This window comes from Perca fluviatilis, chromosome 8, assembly GCF_010015445.1.
Source record: "Perca fluviatilis chromosome 8, GENO_Pfluv_1.0, whole genome shotgun sequence".
NCBI classification, from domain to species: domain Eukaryota; kingdom Metazoa; phylum Chordata; class Actinopteri; order Perciformes; family Percidae; genus Perca; species Perca fluviatilis.
This window is the reverse complement of record NC_053119.1, coordinates 11,081,951-11,101,029: the sequence shown is the minus strand read 5'-3', so window position 1 is coordinate 11,101,029 and position 19,079 is coordinate 11,081,951. Positions and strand designations below refer to the sequence as shown.

Sequence of the window (19,079 nt, the reverse complement as noted above, 5' to 3'; positions counted from 1 at the left end):
TATTGAGTTTATGGTCCGAGGCGTTGACACGCAGCTATTTCTCATTCAGTGATTTGATTTGGATAGCATATAATTGTAAATTGAATATCTGAGGTTTCAGATAAAATAAGCGATTTGGTATGGAGCCCTGAAACAGACAAGACAGTAAAAGATTGAGAGATTATCAATTAACTGTAAAAATAAATCATATATAAATAAGCATTATACTTCTTTTATTCTCCAGTTTTTTCCTTTTTTCTGACTTGTTTGATAACATGACTTTACAACTAGGCTTTTGGCTTTTGTTTTGTGGCTCCATAATTTGGTGACAGTACTTTGGGATGTGGTACATTGAGAACATTGTAGCAAAGGCAGTGAAGACATCAGCAGCAGCAGCATGTGGGACATGAAGTAAGATGTAGTGCTCCCTCCAGTGGCCCAGCGGGTGTACTGCAGCCTCACAATAAACTGATGCTTGTAGCAAATGGCAGGCTTTGAAAAAAAATTCTTTATAAAGTACAGATCATAAAACTAGTTACCAACCGCTACAGTGATTCAGAATCTTTTATTACTTTCATGAAAGGTCCACAAGTTGTCCAAGTTTAAAACGCATCAAACCGGCCGGTTAGCTAAGTTGGTATAGCAGGAAGGACATATGCAGAGGTTTATTTCCCGATGCAGAAAGTCCAGGGCTCAAATCCGACTTGTGCTGGTTTTCCTGCAGGTCTTTCCCCTTTCATATCTCTCTGCTTTCCTGTCCAATAAAGGCAGAAATGCCCCCCCCCCCAAAAAAAAAAAAACACATCAAACTGTACTTTTAACAACTATTACACACAGCAGGTAGTTGGTAAATACATGTCAATAACTTCCTTCATACAGGCAAAGGGACATTAAATTTGCTTTGCAGAAATTAATTGCATCCCTTTAGAAACGGGTCTTGCTATGCCCGGTTTGCATGTCAAACCTCACTGAGATGTGTTCTCTGGCAGTAATAGTAATTTCTTGAATTTTGAAGGCAACTTTGGAGTTTAGTTGTCTGCTAGTGTGATGCTGCTGCCTTTACTCTCCCTGTGTGTCAGCATGGCCCACTGGTTTCTGCACTGTAACTAAATGATTGCAGATTTGATCCCCAATCATCTGAACCGTAAAATGTACAGTATTAATTGCAGAAAATTCCCACCTCTTCGGTGTGGTAAAGTTGACTTCACACCTGTTTTCTCATCTTTTCTGTCAAGCTCCACTTTGTTCTGTACAGTTTATTTACAGACCGGAACGAAAAGAAGCACAAACACCTGTCTGATCAACTTCTTTATAAGTAGAATTCATTATTATACCCACCACTGACTTTACAGACTGCTGGAAAATAAATCACGTGACACAGCTACATACATTCCAGAAAGGCTTTAGAAACTTGAGCCTGGTTTCACAAAGACCTCTTGAGATATTTTTTTAAATATTCTTTTGGAAGTCTAGCTTAATTTTTACACTTTAAAGATGTACAGGTTTCATCTGTGAAACAACAGCATTGCTATCATTAAATAAAATCATATTTTCTCTTCATTTAGCCTAAACCAAATTGAGATTCTTGCCAGATGTTTCACACCTCCGCACAAAATGTTCTCTTCACTGGAATGCAAACCGACATGAAGGCCAAAGAAGGCATCTATGTCTCCAGATTGTGACACATTAAAAACAAAACTTTTAAAATACACACTGATTTACTGCAGAGCCGCTCTATAACCAGGCATAAAAAATACACTGCTACAGTTTTTCCTTATTATTCAAATATTTTTCAGGAGGCATTACTCAAAGAGACTTGGGATATCTACTGTTCTTTTAAAAAGCAACTTTCCTCAGTCCTCAGTCAATTTTTAAGATTTTTCATGTTTTTAGATGGAACATTTTGGCAAAAAAAAAAAAAAAAGTTTAGCAGAAAAAAGGCCAGTAGAAATGGGTCTGAGAAAACCGACAAAAAGCAAGGTGATAACTACTAACTCCCAAGTGAGACAACACCACAAGCACTCTGCTGCATCGTACTTGCATTGAAACACCGATCTAAAAAAGGCATGTGGAAAGCAGCTAAACATAAGCAGCTACCCCCGAGACTGGACACAGATCAGGGTCATTATTTCGTGTGTGATAAGTTACTGCCCGTGATTTCTGGTACGAGGCTGTCCTGGTTCCCATTGTCCTATCACCAGTGTCTGGACTCTACGAGCTCAGCTCGCAGGCTTAGTCTCTTCAGAGTCTCGTATCCGACCACGATGAGCACCGACGTGTGTGTGGAGGAAATGATGCGGGCCGACAAGCCCTTGGTCATCCCCCAGACCCCCTCCTCTGCCAGCAGCTGCTTGAACGTCTCGACAACAGACGATCGGCCCTCCACCTTTAACAGACACGACAGTGGTAAATCATCTGTTATTTGCAAATACATCTGGATTTGAGACTTTGAAAACAAAATCTCACCAAAAACAAAAAATTTTATTTTACTTAAGAGATTATGGGATACGATCGCAAGCTCCAGAACAGCCATTAAATTGACCTTATGGTAAGATTGTTTAGTCAACTAATTTTATGGTGCATAGTTTGTCTTCAGGGCTTAAGCAAAGTTTAGCTATGTTGTCTTTTCTGAATGTATTAAGCACTGAATGAAATGAAGTGATGTTACACGAGAAAGAGAAACTAATAGTAATAAAACACTCAAGAGCAAGTTGAGAAAACTATTGAGTAACGTTATGAACAAGAGGACGTGTAGCAGCAGAGAAAAAGAGCTGACTCCAGCTGTAGTCTGTGGTCAGATCACTGCACTGAGGGCCTGATTCTGTGGCGCCAATTCAATACCAAAATACCACAGAAAGTTTAACAGTTTTGTAGATTTATGGACAAAATCAACCCATTGTTGGCTTACACATCATTGTAGAGCCGAGTGTAAATGCTAACCCTGGATTAAGACAAACTTGTGTTAACTCCTTCTCATCTCTTCATCGCAAACCTTGATGTGCGAGTCTTATATTGTCTTTAGCCTACTTAAAAACAAAAGTAAGATCATTTTGTTTGGCTAGGCCATGCAGCCCTAAGGTAAGAGAGGTAAAAGAGGTAAGAGACTGCTACTTTAACCCACAGATGCTTTAAACACATATTTGCCGGTTTTATCACTGTTAACAATGACATCATGCTATATTAATTCAAATTCCCACTTGCTCAGTCATCACTTGTGAATTAGACCAATAAAGTGGGTCAATATTGGCCTTTTTAATTACTTTCTGGGTAAGGGTCAAGTCATGTTGTCCAATGCAGATATGGTAAATAGATATTTTATGATAGACTTGATCTGATCACAGCAGAATAACTAATTAAGTTGCCTTGTATCCCAGAGTTACACCACCACTGAAGAGACCCTGCCCCATGGAGCTCCAAATGTCAAAGTCTTCTTTTTTTTTTTGGTAAGTAAATGTAAATATTAACTGGCTACTTTATTTCAAATATTGGTGTTTGCCTCATGAAACCCTGATTACACTCTCCAATCTCAGTACCTTAAATGCAAATACAAATTAAATGTCAGCTTGTATGTGGTGCACAACGGTGTCCTTCAGGGTTTACCTGTACTCTGGCTCGAACGACATCCATGGGGTTGGTGATGGTGGAGGCGGTTGCTGCTGCCATTGGTCCTGCCAAAGCCTGCAGAATCAGATGGGGGCACTCACTTGGTGCCAACAAGGACAGCTGCTCTGGAAACGCAACAGATATAAAAACAGCGTAAGGCCAATATATTTGTGTTGTCAGTCACCCCTCACATGCAGGCGCAGCTAAGAACAGCTACTATGAACCACAACTGACTAGGGCTGGGTATCGTTAAAAAATATATTTAATACCAATACTGTCAATTTGATACCGGTTCCTAAATTATACTTTTTTCAATACCAATTTTATCAAAACAAAAAGAAATTGCAACATTACGGCACAAATCTTTTTAAAAAAATGTTTAGCTCCTACTACGTGAACCCCGTCTGTGTAATGTAGAGTTTTACAAGCGCGTCTCTACGACGTGTAACGTTAGACAGCCAATCACAAACATTATTACATCTTGGTAGAAGCCTACCCATATTAGCTATTGAAATTGGATATTGAATGATGAGGCATTTTCCATGCCTAAAAAGTATTGAATTCGGTACTGTAAGATTTTATTCTAAAATGTGACCGATGACCGGTCTGGCCCTAAAAAGGACAGACTTAATCTGACTCCAATTCTATTGTCACTGAAGAGTGTTCGTTTACTGGTAGATCAGAGGAAAAGACTCAGGATTCAAATTAAGACTCAAGATTCGTCCAGTTAACGTTAATAACAAACTTTAGTGAATGATATTGCAAAATACAAAAGCGTATGCATACGGATCAGATTACTTTAAGACAAAACAGCCTATCGCTAAAACCTAGCAGACACAGATTCCCCCAGCATCTGATGCCGGCTAACCCAGAACCTTTACTTTTTATTGCCTCTCTCTGCTTCATCCGTCTAACGATATGTAACACATTGTATAAACGAATGACCTCGACTTCTCATTCTCAGCTCATAAAGACAAGCTGCTATTGTTAAATTTGAACCTCTGTGTTTTTTCAAACTTACGGAGTTCTCCAAGAATCGGGTCATTCCACTATACTTTGTGTCACATATCACGCGCTTACAAAACACTGACCTTGTTGCCTGTTCCCCCCTTTATCAGAGAAGACCTTTTCATTTCAGGCATTATCTAACCCTACTTTTGTAATGTCAAATCACTGTAGAACCAGATGGCCTCTCAAAACCCAGGGAAACGAGACAACAAAGTCAAAATCATGAACTCTACAATCCTGTTAGCTTACACAAATATATTCTAACAGTACCAAGCCCTACAATTAACACGGTGTTGACTTACCTGCATAAAAATGATAAAAAGGCCACCAGAGTGCACTGTTTGGGATGTACGTGAGTAGGGATGCCACGTAGCCCCTGTAAAATCCCCTGAAACCATCGGCTGCGAATATCTGCACCGTAATGTCACGGCTTTGCCCGAACGTCAGTCTGCGCTTAGTTGTTGCGAGCATCCTTTTCGGTTTGGCCTTGAAACGAGTCAAGTGTTCCCCCTGTCCTTGCATCATCAGCTGCTGGGACACCACATCTATGGGCACAGTGATGGTCTGGGCCACCAGGGAAGCTGCGCCTCCAGCCACCACTGACTTTACCGTGTTACTGGGCGAGTAATGGGACACATACTCGCGCACCAGTTCATAGGTGGTGATATAAGCCTGTCCTGAGATCAGGGTGAACGTATTGACCATAAAGCCACGGTAGAGGCCTCGCACACCCTCCGCTCGCAGGATCTTACAGAAAGCATCAAATGTGCCGGAGTAGAGGGCCTTCCCCTTCTGCACCTGGAGCAGAGTGCGGATGAGGCTGGCCGGGTAGACGGTGGCCCTGGTGGTCAAAGTCATGAACACGCCCAGGGAGTAGAACTTCCTCTTGTCCAGGTCCTCCCATTCGATAATTTGGATTGCACCTTTCTGATGCATGGTGCCGGCTAGGGCAGCGCTGAGCCCCTAAAGCCACATATCTGCAGTCATCAGCCCTCCAACTGCCATCACAACTGTTAACAAGAACATTCAGCATTAGTAAAGCACTGTGGTCAGATGTAGGCACCTGCTGGGTTCACTCAACTATTTATTCATTCTGTCATGATTTCTAGAAAGAGACATTTCTGTTGAGTTTTTCAAATGCATGTTTTTGGCGCTTTAAGCTCCACAAGCAGAGTGCCATCTAGTTCCATTATATTTGAGAGAAGGCAAACATCTCATGGGCGATTAGCAACTCACACCAAAACCATCTTGATTGATAAATATAGCACTAAACATAGAGAAGTATGTATTTTTGATTTGACTGTCTCTTTAATCTTACATTTTGTGAATCTTCACAATAACCAGGGTCATTTCTCTCTCTTTGCATTCCTGAACTGAGCAGGCGGATTTGCAAAACAGTATGTCCTTGTTGTGTTTTGGTTTTGCAGCAGAATGATCCCTGACAGTCTCATTATCATAATAGTGTTATTATTGCTGATGCATTGATATGTAAGAAGTATTTTAATGAATAAGCTGGTTTAGAGAAGAAAGGGGAGAGAAGGGGGTTATGACATGCAGCAAAGGGCCGCAGGGCTGAGTCAAACCCGCGGACGCTGCGTAAGGGAGTAACCTCTATATATGGGCGCCTGCTCCACAAGGTGAGCTACCTAGGCGCCCCAAGGAGACTCATTGTAACTAATTTATAAATAGGGTGTTAAAAACGAGGATACCGGAGCACACCAATGTGGAATTGTCTGAATTTTCAGTGCATAAAATCATTGCATAAACAGACGTTTAGGCACAGCTATTGTAACAACATTTAAAAATGTACAAGTCATAATCTGATATACATGAATGGTGTTATCAGCTTTTATACAGTCTGATTATCAGCGAATCGTACCAGACATCCACAGAATGCGGAGCTTTTTGTCCGGGCCTGTATTAACACGGAACTAGCATGCTATACTACATAATGCATCTACTTATAACGTTAATTTCATGCTATAAAAAAGAAAAAAAATAGGACAAAGAGGGTAAGTTTGAGTGCATAGACAAGCTTGCTAATTAAATGTTCAACTTCTGTGCAGCGAGGCCCAGAGTGATCGACAGCAAGATAAAAACACTAATGGTATCCGTATCTAGCTACATCTTTAACTTCACATCTGTAAGCAGGCACAGTTTCGTAACACGAACATGTGAATGTCAGCCATTTTTATTGTTGTCTTTTGCAGCGTTTGGTGAAGAAAAGAGGAAACACGTGCAATGTCACGCAGTATACCCACGCTGAACAAAAGTAATACTTATGATAACGTTAGCTGTGTAAGAAATAGGCCAGATATTCAAAGTAAACAAACCTGTTAGAGAGTCATGTAACTCGAGTTCACCTTCCGCCTCCACAGTAACTGTTACGAAACTGAGCTGCTTTGTTGTTAAACTCTTGCGGCCTGCTCTGCTACAAAGTGGGCCCCGTCTTCCGTCCATACTGCTGCGAACCAACATAGCCAAAGGTGAAAGGTCATGGTGGGTTGTGGTTTTACGTCAGCGTATTGTTATGGTGCGTTCCAGTTGAACTGGGAAGTCGGAATTTCCAATATCCCAGTCGGAAATGTCAATCGCCAGTTCGACATAACAAGCTTTTCCTCCGTTAAACAAGTGATCTGTAAACAGCTTTCTCTGCCATCTGACCCCGTTCTTATTATACATCCATGGGCGACCCCTGTAACGGTTTATGTTTAGAAGTTAGCTAGCGGTTTGTTTAATTTGACGATGATGATGCATTCAGGGCCAGATGCAAACGTAGGAATTGCAAACAATCAACGAACAAACAAAACGTAGGCCTACATAGCTTTACATGTAGGCCTAGTGGTGAAAGAAGTGCTCAGATCAGGGGCGTAGGAATGAGTTTAACATCGGGGGGGACACATATCGTAAACCTGACAAATGGTTTGAATAGAAATATGTCATAAATTAACTACAGTGCAAAACATTCACCAACATACTTTATTCTACTAAAAAGATACATTTGTAAAGATAAAGGAAAACACATTTTGAATGGCAGTAATTAACTGATAAATATCAAATCAATTCTTCTAGAATTTTAACATCAGGCATGAAAACATGTCAAGGGTGAAAAAGGTGAGAAGGATTTACATGTAGTGGTGAAAGAAGTGCTCAGAGTCTGAGCCTCAGATTATTTACTTCAGTAAAAGTATGAATACCACAATATAACAATACTCTAATACAAGTAACAGGCATGCATAAAGAATAATATGAAGTACTATCAGCTAAATAAAATATTAAAAATGTTACTCATTATGCAGCAGAATGGTCCCTGTCAGTCTCATTATCATAATATTATTTTGTTATTATTGCTGTGGTATTGATATCTAGGAAGTATTTTAATGACTAAGCTGATTTTTGGTTAACTAATTAATATACTGTTGGATAGTGTAAATTAGGGCTGTGCTCGATTGAAGAAATTCTTAGTCGACTAACACTCATTCAATTGTATCGACTAATCGATTAGTTGATTTAATCGACAGATCTGTAAATCTGAGTTTCTCCGCAAAGAGTCATGCAAAAGCATGCCCCTTTCTTATCTATCTACTCTCACGTCATCGAAATGACTGGAGCAGTTGTTACAAAATGTATACATTATCGTGTGTCTCATCAGAATTAGGTTTATCAAGTAAATACTTACATGGAATTTGCCATGGTGGTTGGTGCATACACACATTTAACTCATTAAACCTTTAGAAGATTGTTGAACTGACCCTGTGTCACTTTGTTCTCTGAGCTCTGATAACTGCTTATTGAATCAACTCACAAAAGGTCAGCCAGTAGATGATAGGATATAAACCAACATTCATGATCAGATTGTTTCATAACAGATAGTTTATTCTATGCATCATATTTTATAAACTGATCATAGGTTTTGTATGTTAGTTATCTTAATAATTAGTGTATTTAATATAGCACCTTTTACAGACAAAGTCACACAGTGCTTCACATGATAAAAATTGTTAAAATAAGTAGGATCCAAACAGAAAATAAGCAAGCAAAAATAAATAAAATACCAATGAAAGAAAAAGACTAAAAACCCAAAGTTATAAACATGAGACAAAAGAGAGTTTAAAGGAATACGCCACCGTTTGTTGAAATAGGGCTTATCACGGTCTCCCCTGGCTGTAGATAGGTGGGCCAACGCATTTTTTGTCTCAGTGCAAGTAATTAGGTTGTTTTTTTGTCTTTTGTTGGCTCACTTTTACTCACAACATGCTAACCGGCAACATAGGATTCCATTCACTACGCTAAGCTAACTAGCGGCGGAGCTGCCGGTGTTGCACCGGACTAAAACAATGCATGCACAAAAAATGCGTTGTCCCACCTATCTACAGCTAGGGGAGACCGTGATAAGCCCTATTTCAACAAACTGTATCCCTTTAAACAAGTGTGTCTTCAGCTGCTTTTTAAAAGCATCAGTAATCTGCAAAGCACAGTTCTAGTAACCCCAGCAGTGAAATAAATGTAGTGGAGTAAAAAGTACAATATTTCATAATTCATTAATAAATAATAATAATTAAAGAAAAAAAAGAAATAACAAGGGCTATCTCAAATGAACTTAAGTGTTTTATTTAACCTTTATTTATAGAGGTAATCTCACTGAGACACGGTCTCATTCTCAAGAGAGACCTGTTAAGGACAATACACAACATCAGTTACAGACAAACAGATTACAATAGTATACACAATATGTACTATATACAATATTTAACAAAAGTGCCAAGTAGAGTGAAAAACACTAAAGTACTAAAAACAAGAACATGATTCCGAAGATGTTTTTTCCAGTACCCTTAACATTTGTTTAAATTCCCCTAGTGGGATCCAGTTGGGCAGTTTTAGATCCTGCTGCGGTGTATTCCAGGTTGAGGGGGCAGCTCTGTACGAACTGATGGGACGTTGAAGGTGATGAAGACCTGGGAGCGCAGGCTTTGTCTGCAATGCTTGCGTATCATGTAAATGGATGAATATGTTGGCAGCAATCCAAGGATGGATTTGTAAATGAAGTTATACCGGTGCAGAAGTCTCTGAATGGATAATAATGGCTAATTGAGCAGAGAATACAGAGTGCAATGATGGGTGAGGGGTTTACAACCAGTAATAAATCTCAGTGCTCCGTGATAGACAGCGTCCAACATCTGCAGAGAGCTGGTAGGCGCATTCATATATGTCGCCATGATCCAGGAGAGGTAAGAATGTGGCAGCAACAAGCAGTTTTGTGGCATTAAACAAAAAACATGATTTGTTACGGGAAAAAAAAACTACTTTTAATTTCAATTTCTTTAAAAGGTGAAAAGATTTTCATCAATTAAAGTGCCTAGGTATTTATAAGAGGCTACAAACTGGATATGGGTGCCTTGTGTGGATGTAATAGAAGGTCAAACTGCTGGCACCTTCTTTTTGTTTGAAAACAGCATACCCTTTGTTTTGTCAGCATTTAAAAACCAGTTTGAGATGGAACAGGTGTGACTGTATAGCGTCAAATGCAACACCGCAGATGTTCCAAAACAAGGGCAATAGTTTTTGCACGACAGTAAACCTATACATTGGCATTGTTAGAATGGCCGCATAGTGGTTGGATAATTACAGCAGGAGGCTTGAGGCAGAGGTACGGTGCAGATAAACAGGTGTTTATTTCACCAACAATTAACACAAACATGGACGCAATGATCGCAACCAGCAAACTGAACACCACAGGCAGCATGTGGTCCAGACAGCAGCAGATGGAAACTGGCAGCCTTTTATAGGCTACCACTGACCTTATTTCGACCCTACCATAGTACAAGTTAAGTCTGAAATGTACTTAATTTGAACAATTATACAAAATACAACCACCACATCAAATACATTTGTACTTCTCTGCTGTTATCTCAATTTACTTGCATTAGGTTACCTAATACAATCAAACATAGTTTAGCAAGTACAGTCAATTAAAGTACTCGAACACCGCTTCGCTACATGAAACATGGTATCTCATGGAACCTTTAAAATGGGGCTCGATACGCTGGGTACTCTTTTAGCCTGAACACTCTGGAGAGGAGACACAACCATTGACATATATAAAATGGACCAACAGAGCCCGTTGCTCTGGACGGAGACCAGTGAAGGATATTAGAAGCACTTTTCCGGTGAGCGCTGAGCGTTACTGCGCAGCCTCCAACTGAGAGAGACAAGGTAAATGTGACGTGAGCAACGTGTCTGAAAGTTGTAAGTCTTCTGGTAGCTGTGCCAAGAGAAATCTCAATCATTCCCAATCTTACAGAGACGGAGCGTGTAGGTATATGTAAGGAGATATAGGCACATGCTAATTATTGCTAACTAAAATGCTAGTTAACATTAGTAATTAAACCTAAACAGCTCATGTAAGTCAAAACTGCCTGCAAGATTCTCCTGTACTATACGGTAATTCCTCTACTATGCGACAGTAAGTCGCTCGGTAATGACACAATCGTTAGCCTATTTTTACAAAAACGTCTGCTACGGAGCCATAATGTGACGTACAAGGTAATGGAGCCTTTTATACATTGTCATTTCTTTAGAAATAAACAATGGACAAATAGAGTCTTTAAAAGCTTCAGATGTAAAGTTATTCGCTGTCAAAGTGACATCAAAATGAATGGCAGTCAATGGGATGCTAACGGCAGGTGATCGCTTTGTAGCATCAAAATGGAGCCATATGAGGTTCGAGTTCTGAAGCGAAGCTTACCCCCTTGGACACAACAGAGGTGAGTAACTTGAACACAAACTTTACTACTGTACAAACAGCAACTGTTAACCTGCATTCAATTAATCAGGCAAAGACTATACCATACTGCACATGTGTAGGTAACCAAACTAGCAAACTGAGTACATGTGTTTCTCTTGACAGGGCTGGCCTCCAATCAACACCAGCTGCAACCTTCACAAAACGGATTGTTAATATTTTCCAATAAACATTCCAAACTCTTGTGCCTCATTTTATTTACCCGTAACATAATGAGCTACAATGTAGGCTACTAATGCTGCAAAATATTAGTGATGAAGAGGACCTTCATTACAGGCAGGGGTTAAATTTGTATTTGTTATGTGGGGGGGGCTCTCCCTAGGGGGGTCCGGAGGTATGGACATATTGCTGCAAGCAGGCACATCCGGACAAATACACACACACACACACACACACACACACACGGCCTACTGGTCAAAAGTTTTAGAACACCCCAATTTTTCCAGGTTTTTATTGAAATTCATGCAGTTCAATGTCTTATTGTACTCTGAAATGAAAGAATAGAACAAATAATTGAAGTTAAAAAAGAAATCATGGAATCAATTTATGAACCAAAATGTATTCTAAATGTTTAACTCATCAAAGTAGCTCCCTTTGGCAGATATAACAGCTGAACACACTCGTGGCATTCTTTCTACAATGGAAATCAAATATTCTTCAGAAAGTTCTTCTCAACTCTGTTGCAAAGTTCCCGTAAATGTGTGGCACTTGTAGGTTGCTTTGCTTTCACTTTTCTGTCCAGTTCATCCCAAACCAGCTCCTTGGGGTTTAAGTCTGGAGCCTGTTCTGGCCACTCCATGATTTTAAGCTTACCATCTTGTTCTTTTTTGCTAAGGTAGTTCTGGCATAGCTTGGACTTGTGTTTTGGGTCATTATCTTGCTGTAGGATGAACCCCTGACCAACTAGGCGCATACCAGAGAGTGCTGCATGGCGCTGCAAAATGCTGTGGTAGCCGTTTTGGTTCAGGGTGCCTTTCACTCTGTACAAATCACAGACACTGGATCCAGTAAAACAGCCCCAGACCATCACGCTTCCTCCTCCATGTTTGACGGTTGACGTCACACACTGAGGAACCATCCTGTAAAGTTGTTCGGTCTGATACCGTAACTACTGAGGTGGTTTTAACCCGGAGTGACCTGGCTGACGCACTGATGTTAACATGCTGTGTAGCGTTCAAGAATCGTCTGACGATGTTGCATTGCAGAGTAACAGTATGTTTATTTGGTAAATCGTGCAGCATGAAATGTCCATTATTTCATGTTTTCAGCGATAAATCCATAAACAGTTAGACAACTTTAGAACAAAGGCTTTCGCGCCAATGCACTCCAGCATCACAGCATTCAGTGTCACAGCGTTAGCGGTCAAAAACCATTTGCCCTTTCCGGGCCAAACACCTGCCGGCAACAATTTGGAGCTCACCTTTATAACCTTGCCCCAGGTAATACCACAGCGCCACCCAATGTACATACAAAAAACACCCAAAATCTAAACACTTGAAACAACATATTTGGCTCCTACACACCGGCCCCTAATTGGCAATGGCCAGCGGACATGACAATTCAAACAAGTCAAGAGTCAAAATGTTGTAAATTTGGGTTTCCTTGCCTCAGAGCTTCACACTCCTTCCTGCTCTGCTCCAGTTTGGCCGTCCGCCTGGCCAGAGTCTCCCGTAGCTTCTCGTTCTCCTTCTGCTTGTCTCTAGACCCCCGGCTGAGCTGTTCCTTCAGGACTTGATTTTGTCCCCAGAGGAATCGCACCTCATTAGCCAGCTGAACCTGCTCCTCGTTGCCATGGATGAAGATGTTGGTGGCTGGATCTTTCTCCACCTCCACTAGTCTCTTCTCCAGCTGGTCCCTGAGATGGTCATTGGTGCGGATGCTCTCCTCCAGGCGCGGTCGCAAAGTGCAGATCTCCTGCAGATGTTCTGCCAGAAAGTCTGAATTCGTTGTGCGAGGCTGTTCAACAACATTCTTTTGTGAGCCGTCTCGTTTATGAGACTGAGTCTGAGGCTCTGAACCATCCTGGTCATGGCTTTGATCCCGTTCCTGATGGTCGGAGCTGGTCTGGGCCATAACTGAGCGATGAAGGTCCAGTTCACTGTGCAGGATGGCGTTGAGATCTTCGTTGCCCTTCAGCTGATCCTGTAGTCGCCAGTTCTACCTCTGCAGGCCCGACAGTCTGCTGGCAGAATCCCTGTAACCAGGCACACCATCTTCCTGAGCTCCTCTTACAGGAAAGACAGATACTCCTGTCCAATCAGAGGGTTGGTGCTGGCTGTGGGCTTGATTAACACTTTGTGTGGTTGGGCTGCTGTGGTAGGAGGAGAAGTTGCAGTCCGAGTGGTACAGATCAGAGTGAATCTGCTGCCTCAATTGTGCCAGTACCCTGGCTTGCGACTGCAGCAGGGAGTCCAGTCTTGCAGGTCGCAGAAGACTTTGCATTTGGAGGATGAATTTGGTCTGGTTTTCCAGCTGCACCTTCAGCTCTCCGACTTGTCCCTGAAGCTGCAGAGGGTCTTTAGAAACACTGTACTCATCATAGACCTGCAGGCCTTTCAGACTGACCTTGGCAGAGCCGAGAGCTGGGGAACTAGGGTATGGGGTGCTGGAGGCTGAGTCCAGGTTTTCAGTAGAGGAAAAGGTGGCCTGCTTTTTTCTCACCCCTTTTCTTCTTCTCATTCTTCTCCTTCAACTTTCCTCTTTTTGCCCATTTTTTTGTTCTGAAGCCACTCTGTCTGTCGGAGCTCACTCTCTGTGTCTCCTTCCAGGTCGATCTCAGAGAAGATGCCTTTGCTGAACCACAGGTTGGTCTCTCGTTCCTTCTTTTCACCTTTTCCTTCCAGTTTACACACAGATATCCTGTTCACCATAGCTGATGGAAGCTCCGCCTCTAAAAACACCAACATTTCCAACCATCGGACCACAAACTACCGATCCCAGTACAGTTCTAACAGCATACGGCCCATTCCCGCAGCTGTTGATGACTTCCCAAGGTTCCAACACCTTGGGAGCATTGGTTCTGATTAACAGGTCGACATTTGTTTTTAGGCTTGTGATGTATACTTTTGACAAGTACGGCCATTTAGCCAGATCTTCAGGCGTCCCCAGGTTGTCGGCTGTAACCGGCATTTTCCTTTGCATGAGAACCTCCGGCAGCCTATAGAAGCCATTGCTATCCAGACCAGATACCTCCAAACCAGTCAAGGAATAGGCTGGAACAACCTTTTCTTGCCCCATTGTGCACAACAGGAAGTTGGTTCTACTGCCTGTAATATTCAGCTTCTGCATTAGATGTTCCGAGCAGAATGTAGCTGAACTTCCAGGATCCAAAAAAGCATAGGTTTTAATAATGCGATTTCCCTTTGTGGACTTCAGCTGTACAGGGAAAATGGGTAGAACACACTGATCCTTACCGGCCCCTGTATGTCCACATGTTTCGTATGAAGTTGGTTGGTTATTACTTGGTTCCTTTAACAGTTCCGTAGTGGTACTTTGCCTTTTGATGTGTAGCACAGTGGGATGAGTTTAACTACAAACCTTGCATGTCAAGCGCCTGTCACAATCCCTTGTGTTGTCCTTCGGGTCCCAGTGACCCGAAGGACAACACAAGGATTATGTACTTCCGTTTATTTTGTTGAGAATTGCTCTCTAAACAAGGGTTAATACAGCACCTTAGTTCTTGTTTGTACAGCATTTTGGTCAGCTTAAACTGTGTTTAAATGTGTTCTAGAAATAAACTTTACTTACTTACTTTACAAGAAACAGGGTTTAGAGAGCAATTCTCAACAAAGTAAAGGGAAGTACATAATCCTTGTGTTGTCCTTCGGGTCACTGGGACCCGAAGGACCACACAAGGGTTAACTTCCTCGGGCAAATCCATAGATGTTACTGTGGTGGCGACAGTATTTCCATATGCTTGGTTCCTCGGCTGAGATCTAAACCTGGTGAGAGTAGTCATGTTAGCAATGCCAGGTGATGGATCCCGTATGTCACCAAACAGCGGGTCAGAAAGAATGCTGACACGACGCTCAATAAATCTGACCAGATCATTGAAGTGAGCTCTCTGGTTAGTGGTTTGCATTATGCCATAAGCTATGGTCCTCCATTGCTCCCTCATTTTGAACGGTAACTTTGAAATGATGGCTCATGTTAACAGGCATGTCCAATTCCTGTATGTACTGGAGCTCCTCCATCATATTGCCACAGCCACGCAAGAATAATGAGTAGGCTTGAAGTGCTTTTACATCCTCAGATTTTATTGTTTGCCAGGTCAACGCCCTTTCCATATATGCAGTTGCAATTTTGTACTGGTTGCCAAAGTGCTCCTGTAACAGACCCTTTGCCACTATATAGCCTCGCTCAGGCTCCATATGTTGGCAACTACGCACTAACTCTTGTGGCTGACCTTTGGTAAATTGTTCCAAATAGTACAAACAATCTGCCCTTCCTGCCTTTTCCTTCACTCAGTGCTCAAAAGCTTTGATAAATGCTCTGTATTGGAGAGGGTCCCCTTCAAAGATGGATATATCTCGTGGTGGCAGCGACAACGAACGCTGCTGCTGCACCAAAGCAGCTGATATTTCATTTTGCCTGTGCATAATGGGAAGTATGTCTCCAGGTGGATTTGGACTGATTTGATGACTATATTTGGATTGCGTTCCTTCATCCTTCCTCATTTGCACAGTTGTTGGTTGGCATTGAGAATGATGCAATGTTCCCAACATATTGCTTTCCTGCTGCTGTTCAATACTGCACTGATGTTTAGAAGCAGATTTAACCCATTGCTCAGTTTCCTTCCGTCGCATATCCCTAGATATATACTTATCAGGTGGCAATGATCCTCTTGTCAAGTCATTTTGCTGTTTAGGTTTCCTTGAACCAGGTTTGTACTCCCTTGCCATAGGGTTTAATACATTGACAGTTTCCATTTTCCTCATTTCTCTTTCCAGATATGAATTCATGCCATTTGAGGGTGCTTGAGAAGAACATTTTACATCAGAGGCCTGTAATACTGCCAGCATAGCATTGGATGCAGCTAGTTCCACCTCCAAACCAAGCTGCTCTCTTTTCCTCCTTAGATGTTGCTCCTGCTCCTCCAAAGCATGTTGTTCCTTTAACACTGCAGCACAAGCTACCAATGCAGCTCTATTTGCCTCAGCCTTTATCCTTGCAGATGTTGTACTTAATTTACCACTATTGACACTCCCTTTTGAGCCTTTGCTGCCAACATGTGAAATGCCGTCCTTATGATTTATATCAACACAAACATTTACATGACCTTCATTGCTTGCAATCCACATGTTTTGTATCAGCAATACAATACATCTAAAACCTGTTTCTTGTAAAGTTTATTTCTAGAACACATTTAAACACAGTTTAAGCTGACCAAAATGCTGTACAAACAAGAACTAAGGTGCTGTATTAACCCTTGTTTAGAGAGCAATTCTCAACAAAGTAAACGGAAGTACATAACCCTTGTGTTGTCCTTCGGGTCACTGGGACCCGAAGAACAACACAAGGGTTAACCACCCGTTTCTCAGTTTGTACTTCATGCCCACCAGTCACACTACTGGATTTAACAGCGGTAACTTTACTTTTACGCACACCAGTAGTTATGTCCGACGCTGCATTATGATCCATGATTAAAGTCACGTGAGTCAAAGGTTCGCAGTAGCAAACAGTCAGTGGAAAGTCTTATTGTCTGCGCTCTTTAGCGACCAATGCATTGGGTTTATGCTTTATGTGTGCACACATTTACATGGCCATTCAAGTGAAGCTTACTCGTACCTCCGCAGGGCGCCGTTCGATGATCCGGTGGTACGATTTCCGACGGCCGGCTGGCATCAGTGCGTCTTCTGTTAAACAGCTGACGGCAAACTCCTCCAGCGTAGTAGAAATCCAGATCAGGAATCCAAAACAGCTAAGCAGACCTTCTCTTCCTCTTACGCCGATCGTTCCGTCCCAAACGTCCCGTGACATGCAAACAATGTTCCGATGGCGAGGTTTTTGACTATTGTAAAGGTCTGATACCGTAACTACTGAGGTGGTTTTAACCCGGAGTGACCTGGCTGACGCGCTGATGTTAACATGCTGTGTAGCGTTCAAGAATCGTCTGACGATGTTGCATTGCAGAGTAACAGTATGTTTATTTGGTAAATCGTGCAGCATGAAATGTCCATTATTTCACGTTTTCAGCGATAAATCCATAAACAGTTAGACAACTTTAGAACAAAGGCTTTCGCGCCAATGCACTCCAGCATCACAGCATTCGGTGTCACAGCGTTAGCGGTCAAAAACCATTTGCCCTTTCCGGGCCAAACACCTGCCGGCAACAATTTGGAGCTCACCTTTATAACCTTTGCCCCAGGTAATACCACAGCGCCACCCAATGTACATACAAAAAACACCCAAAATCTAAACACTTGAAACAACATATTTGGCTCCTACACATCCGCTTACTCGACGGCGTACAAAAATCCTGCGTGATGAACCGAAGATTTCAAATTTTGATTCATCAGTCCTATAGCACCTTCTTCCAGTCTTCAGTAGTCCACTGACGATGTTCTTGGCCCAGGCAAGCCTATTTATATAAGTCTTCTCTTTACAGTTGAAACTGAGAGTTGCTTATTATGACCACTTAAGCTGTGCTTGAAGCTGTTGTCCTGTGAGCCGCCTATCACGCAAGCTGTTGACTCTCAGAAACTTGTCTTCTGATTCTGTTGTGGCTTTGGGTCTGCCAGAACTCTTCCTGTCAGAGTTTCATATATATACACTTGACTATGTTTAGGGACACATTTATATCTAGATTAATGTATTGTTTATAGCTGTATATGAAATTTTGTTTGGGATTTTTGGTGTATTTAGCTTATGAAATCATGTTGGTTTTTTTTATTATTTCTTTGTTTACTTCTTTCATTCTCAGTGTGTAATCTATAAGGGAACTGTAATAATAATGACTGAAAACCATCATAGCTGCAACAAGCTAACGCTTAACTTTTTCGGTCAGAATAAACTTGCTTTGGTTTGTCACTTCTTAAAACGTAATGATTTATTGTTCATTTATCATTTTCGAACATGTGTGTGTTTAAGTTGTATAGCCTAATTTGGAAATCACAATTACCCAGAGCCCATGACTTACGGAGCCCCGGAGGTGACATGGAGGAAAAAACAAATCGGAGGGAGAAAAAAAAAAAACGAAGGAAAAGAAAAACATGTACTGGTGTCAAACACTAAACTCGAGATCTCGAGTTTGCGACGGAGAAAAAAAATAAAATGATGACAAAAAAAAAAAAATGAAGGAGAAAAAAAATAAACACGTACTGGGGACAAACACTAAACTCGAGATCTCGACTTTCAAACTCGAGATCTCGACTTTCAAACTCGAGATCTCGACTATCAAAGTGATCCAGTCCAGATGTCAGCGGGAGGCGGAGATGGCAGCGTGTCCTCCCCCAGGGAGGAACACAGCCTCGCCTCGTTGCTGCACCGGTCCCAGCTAATCCAGATGGCAGCGGGAGGCGGAGATTTCCGTGGCCGGCTGCAGCGTGTCCTTCCCCGGGCATGAACACAGCTTTGCCTATAGCTGCTGCGGCGGTCCCCCGGTCATGTTTCGTCCCAGCAGTACGGTCTGGGGCATGTACTGTCATGTTCCCAAATGAATTAATGTATGTGTATACAAAATATGGCA

At 41.8% G+C, this 19,079-nt stretch overlaps 1 protein-coding gene across 2 annotated transcripts; it reads right to left on the bottom strand.

Annotated features, from left to right (window-relative positions):
- Positions 1–525: 525 nt before the first annotated feature.
- On the bottom strand, positions 526–17,718 carry slc25a44a (solute carrier family 25 member 44a). 2 transcript variants are annotated; one of them, XM_039807898.1, is made up of 4 exons: positions 17,180–17,718; positions 4,893–5,600; positions 3,580–3,707; positions 526–2,365 (listed from the first exon to the last, which is right to left on the bottom strand). In XM_039807898.1, the coding sequence occupies exons 2-4, from the start codon at positions 5,524–5,526 to the stop codon at positions 2,174–2,176; spliced, it is 954 nt and encodes a 317-aa protein (XP_039663832.1). In that variant the 5' UTR covers positions 5,527–5,600; positions 17,180–17,718; the 3' UTR covers positions 526–2,173. The 2 variants fall into 2 exon arrangements, with proteins under 2 accessions (XP_039663832.1, XP_039663831.1); XM_039807897.1 differs by lacking the exon at positions 17,180–17,718 and adding an exon at positions 6,924–7,254.
- Positions 17,719–19,079: the final 1,361 nt, after the last annotated feature.